This window comes from Symsagittifera roscoffensis, chromosome 6, assembly GCF_963678635.1.
Source record: "Symsagittifera roscoffensis chromosome 6, txSymRosc1.1, whole genome shotgun sequence".
Classification (NCBI taxonomy): domain Eukaryota; kingdom Metazoa; phylum Xenacoelomorpha; order Acoela; family Convolutidae; genus Symsagittifera; species Symsagittifera roscoffensis.
The window spans coordinates 45,041,216-45,046,592 of NC_087067.1; the positions used below are offsets into that span (position 1 = coordinate 45,041,216).

A 5,377-nucleotide genomic window follows, 5' to 3' on the forward strand; every position below is an offset into this window, starting at 1 on the left:
TGAGGTTCTATAAAAAATCAAGGTCAAATTTTATATATTTATAAGGAACATGTTTAATGGAAAAAGTCAACTTCCCAATTATAATTACACTTGCTATCGCAAGAGAAAAACGCCCGAAACGAATGTTCCTTCTTATTTTCAATGGTTGGATTAATAATGATTATAAAGATCAACTCTGTTCATGATCATACCAAAGGGAAAACAATTGATAGATATATTCACTCACGTCTTACTTGTTTATTAAAAAAAAAAAACTCAAATGGCTCAATTTAAATTGAAAACATTAACAGCCATATTGAATCAGAACGCATTGACACCATTACATAGAGGCAAATATACAGTTTATAACAATCTTGAATGAACATGAAAAACTACTTACCGAATCTCTGTTCGATAGATAAATATGAATGAAATGCACCTACTATGTCATCTAACATAATACAATCAATGTGCGGTAGGAAAAAAATTTCAGTGAGTTTCGTGTGCCATGGAACAAATCCATAAAGACAAGGAAATCCTCCACTTACTAGAATCATATCAGCGTGAACGCCGTTTATTCTTTTGGTGACATCACAAGGTTCTACTGCACGAGGTTGTTGGCGTCGCGAACTATTGAGAGCATCTAACATATCATCAGAGGCTTCTTTGAGAGAAAAAATAAACGAAACGTTGTCATATTTCTCAGCTCTTCTTATGGTTTCATAAATCAATTTCGGGTCATTGGCAAAAGGTAGGAACAAAGTTATATTTTTAATTTCGAGAATATAAAGAAACAGTAGGTAAATTTCTAGCTTTGTGCAAAATACAGGGGAATCATTCAAGCTCCTAAGACATGGTAATATAATTGTAACATTTTGAGGCAAGCTTTTGTTTTTCGGAATCAGCTTTTTCAAATTATTTCCAGCCAAGTAAAGTTGTCCCGCATCGTACTTCGTATTGGAATAAAGTTTCCGAAGTAGTGATAACTTGGTGTAGAGATAGAACTTAATGAAATGCGCAACTAGTATTTTGAAACAAACAAATGACGCTGCTGCAAAGGCCAACAAAGATCGATAAGCAAACTGTATATATATTTTGAAAATTTTTCCGTTAGCATTCACAGCTTTACTGAGCTTTACCGGGTCGCTCGAATTTTCCACCGTCTCGTAAAATCGGATTTGCTTTCTGACATAAACTCGAGCATGGCAGACAATTCCGAGGAAAAACTTGAAAATTGCATGAAGCGCCAGGGATAAGTCCACCAGAAATAGAACCACTTTAGCCGCTGTCATTAACAACCTGAATTTATTTCAATTAAGTTAAGAGTATAAATTTAAGGACGCCAACTTATTGTATAACAATTGTTTGAACTTTGCTTAACAAAACTTTCGGACGTATAAAACACTTGACTTTAAAAACAAAATCCCAGCTAGATTCAAAAACAAAATATGCGTGCATCTAGTTCTTACAAATACTTGAAATTCATACGGCTCAGAAGTTGGGGCAAACTCGAAATAATAGGACCGTACCCCGATGAATTATCATAAAGTTCAAATAGTGGCGCTGCCACCAATTTATAGTTTCGAGGAACTGAAAACAAAGCTTTTTCTGGAATCTTTACTAGATAGAGTTGTTTGTGCTCTTTCGGCTTAGTAACATGTGCAGGGATATAAGGGTACTGAGGAGGTTCAAAGTTTGGTCTCCACCATTGTCCGAGCAGGGTTTCCACCTGCCAGTCAACAGGTATATGCTCTGATCGGCAAAGAATGTCATTGAGGAGTCTCTTGAGAGCAGAAACTTCATCTTCCTGGGCATCTACTTCGCCACCTGGAAGTTTGAAAAATGAAGCGCCAATTTGAAGAAGCAATACATGCGGCAGGTTGTGCTCATGCACCAAGAGAACAGCTTCGACTGATCTTCGCAACCCTATACTTTCAAATTCTTCCCTCATTCTCTGAAATCGCGCACTAATACTGGTATCCTTCTCAAAAAGAGGCTCTTTTGTGCCGAACGTGTAATTAGTAAGAGGGTGCAAATAGAATTTGTCTTCTTCTGTATTATCGTTTCCATTCATTTGACGAGGTTGTGCATCAATATTCATCTCTGAAATTCACAAAAACGAATTCCTTTTCAAACAGGGAGAAAACAGTTTCACATCACTTTTGCTGCCCTAACTGTTGTGATAAATTGTCTGTGGGAAAGAGCTCCTGGCCTGGGGAGTCTGGTCGTGCGCCGCTGGACCTTCTGAACTCGGCTGACATTATTCCTTGCCTGCCAGTTTATACTTTTCTTTAAATTATAATTTTTTTGATCAAAATCAATTAACATCAATAAATGGAACGTGATAATTTTAATAATTTTTTCTTCCATATTCTACATTAGTAGACCGAATTAAGCGCAAATTGAGGATTTTTCTCACTAAAACGCGAGTTTTTAATGATGATTTTGGACCATAATGTGACATTCGACCAGAATGTGAAAAATGCAATCTCTGCAGAATCCGAAATTTTAGCAGCGAGCCTTCCGGATTGGTGATTATTGAGAATTAAGAACGTTATTGGAACGATTGACCAAACGGTGAGGGCTAGAATATTCTGGTATTTTAAAATTTCAAAAATTCGAATTATGACGTCATATTTCTGAGAAACGTCAGAAACGGCCATTTTGGCTAATACAAGAAAGAAAAACAGAACAACATTAGCTGCGCTAACAACAACTACGAAATCGAGATTGGAAAACGACAACGAGTTACAGAGTAACAGAGAACACTCCGAGTTGCAACTATTGTGCCGCTACAATAGTTGCAAGGCCGTTGCGAACAACGGTGAAGGGTGAAAGACGGCCTTCCGGATTAAGAAGAAATCAGGATTAACAAGCTTGATCCAGCGGATTCATCAATCCGAAGGGTAAAGGAACTGAAACTTTTATCCTGTTCCATAAACTTTTAGCTTCCTGTCATGTCCTGACTTGAATTTAATTAACATCTAGATTCGTTTTGATAAGGATGAGAAGCTAGGAGTTGGGGGAAAGGGTTGATCCATCTTCGATGGAGATGATGATTTTTATCTACTGAACAAAAACAATAGTAATATAATAAGTAGTAGCCCTGTTTTTAGGAGTGACATCGTGGTCTGGGGATACTGAAACCCAGCCATGAGCTCACTATTTCTGCATGTAATCTAGTTAATTTGAGTGTTTTTACCGAAGCCGAAAGCAGTAACGTTTTTTTCGACCCGATGTTAGAAAGACCACCGAAAAGTACTGGCTTGGTAGAGACGGTGAAAAGCATGCAAAGCTCTGTTTAGACGTTGGCCAGTCGTCTTAAGACTTAGTTTTGTCTTCCCTCGATATGTATCTTCCGGGCGAATGTTACATAGATGTTTTTATGGCGCTCCTGGGTGTTATTCTTTTTTAACATCATGACCGGCAGAACCGTTAACGAGCACTCCGCGCCGAGCGGATGCTCACATTAACGCCCTTAATAGGCCTAAACCGCCGGGGTGGAAGGGTAGTTCGGAACGCGGAAGCCTTCCGGATTACCGTGAATAGCTTTTTAACTTAGTTAAGACCGAAAATTCACGAATCAGGAAGGGTGGGGGGATCGGCCATTCCCTCGTCCCCTGAGTGGTTTGTGACAAAAAACACTTAAAGATATATGTAAAACCAAACAAAAAGTAGTATAGTACCCAAGAAAAACAAAAAAAAACAAAAAAAAACAAAAAAACCAAAAACAGTAAAAAAGTAAAAAATCTGTAGAAATCATCCCCCCAGACAAGATGTGATCCGACCCCCCCCCCGTTTGTTGTTGATAGATATATTGTTGTTGCAAGCATTTATATCAGTCAGGATCGTTACGATCAGTTTGTAGCTCGTTTGTGAGGCTTGTACTGTAGGGTTATTTGAGCTTTTAAGCATGTTAATGATAAATTGCGCTCAATCCGGAAGGGTCAGCTGATTTGCGCTCAATTCGGAAGGGTCTTGGCAGAAGACTGATCCGGCAAGCAGTACAGGGAGCAACAAGAAGGCGCTCAACGACAACAACAATCGACTGTTGGGTATCGTTAACAAGTTTTGTATCCCTTTTGGTACAAAAATTAGGATAGTAATCTGTGGGGGGCTCGACAGTGCTGCACTGTAGTGACCCTTCACCGAACTGCGAATACCCGAGTTAAGCACCTTAATTCGGATATTAAACAAACCCGGAGGGGTATAGTATTACTAATATTATTACTTATATAGCCTATATTAATACTCCTATATCGTTTTTTAGTGAAAAAAACAGAAAGCAGACCGGTTTTTAGGGTCAAAATAGCGATATTTTGATCACCCCACAAGTCGCGATTTTTGAGATATCGATATTTTTTGAAACGGAAAAAAGCGCTAAGTTAGTGTGTTACATCGTAACTGCACTACCATAATAAAGAGAACCGGTTAAGTTTAGTTCGAAAGTGGTTGGAACTACTTTGGTACCGAGAACCGAAATTTGGTGATTTTTGAGAAAACGAAACACTATAAATTTTGAAAATTTTTTGAAATTTTTGAGTTACGACAGTAAAAATAGTTGTTCGGACAACGTCCACTAGTGAATTTACAAGTTTTAAAACCCGCTACCCGAAAGCCTTCCGGGTTGCAGAGAAATCGAACTTAACGTGTTTGATTTGGTGGATTCATCAATCCGGAGGGGTACAGGTAGCATAGTTTTTCGCAAATTTCTTCTACAAAAGCGTTTTATATCGGGTATTTTACATTGAACTAGAAGAGTATAGGCCTTCTGAGCTCGGATAAATAACTTTTGGGTCGAAAGGACCAGATTTGCGGAAAAAGTTAGGCGGAACCTATAAGAGAGAAATTTCTTGAGTTTAGAAAAAAGACATTTTGGTTAATAACTTTGGAACTACTGGGCATATCGAGTTGATCTTGGTACCAAAAGATCAGAAATTAGCTGAGCTTACTGATAAAAAAAAACAATTTTCGGAAAAGTAAGCGTGAAAATTTTTGAGATTGTTTTTAGCAAATTCCTCAATTTGGAAGGGTACACCCTTCACGTTTTACAAAATTTTTTTAGAAAAGCCCTTATACCCCTACCAAAAGGTAATAGCGATTGAATAAAGTAACTTTAGGCTGTTCTAGACGAAAAGTGAAGACTAAAGGCACAGCAAAACCTTAATCGAGCCGAAGTTAGGCGAGCGACAAGACCCTTCACCGTTAGTGTGAATTGTAAAATAAGAGGCTCAACTTCAATCCGGAAGGGTCTAGGAAAGTAGTACATACCCTTCCTAGTTAATTGAAAGAGCAAAATTGCATCGGAGAACGTATCCGGAGGGGTATAGGTTGAAAGAAGGTAAACTCCGAAAAGCTACTTTTACAAAACCGGAGGGCTCCCAATCCGGAGGGGTCA

The 5,377-nt window shown here is 38.4% G+C and overlaps 1 protein-coding gene across 1 annotated transcript; it reads right to left on the bottom strand.

Moving 5' to 3' along the window:
• Positions 1-255: 255 nt before the first annotated feature.
• On the bottom strand, positions 256-2,078 carry LOC134847655 (cleavage and polyadenylation specificity factor subunit 5-like). The gene has a single exon (XM_063864808.1). The coding sequence runs from the start codon at positions 2,051-2,053 to the stop codon at positions 1,445-1,447; it is 609 nt and encodes a 202-aa protein (XP_063720878.1). The 5' UTR covers positions 2,054-2,078; the 3' UTR covers positions 256-1,444.
• Between the last annotated feature and the right edge of the window lie 3,299 nt (positions 2,079-5,377).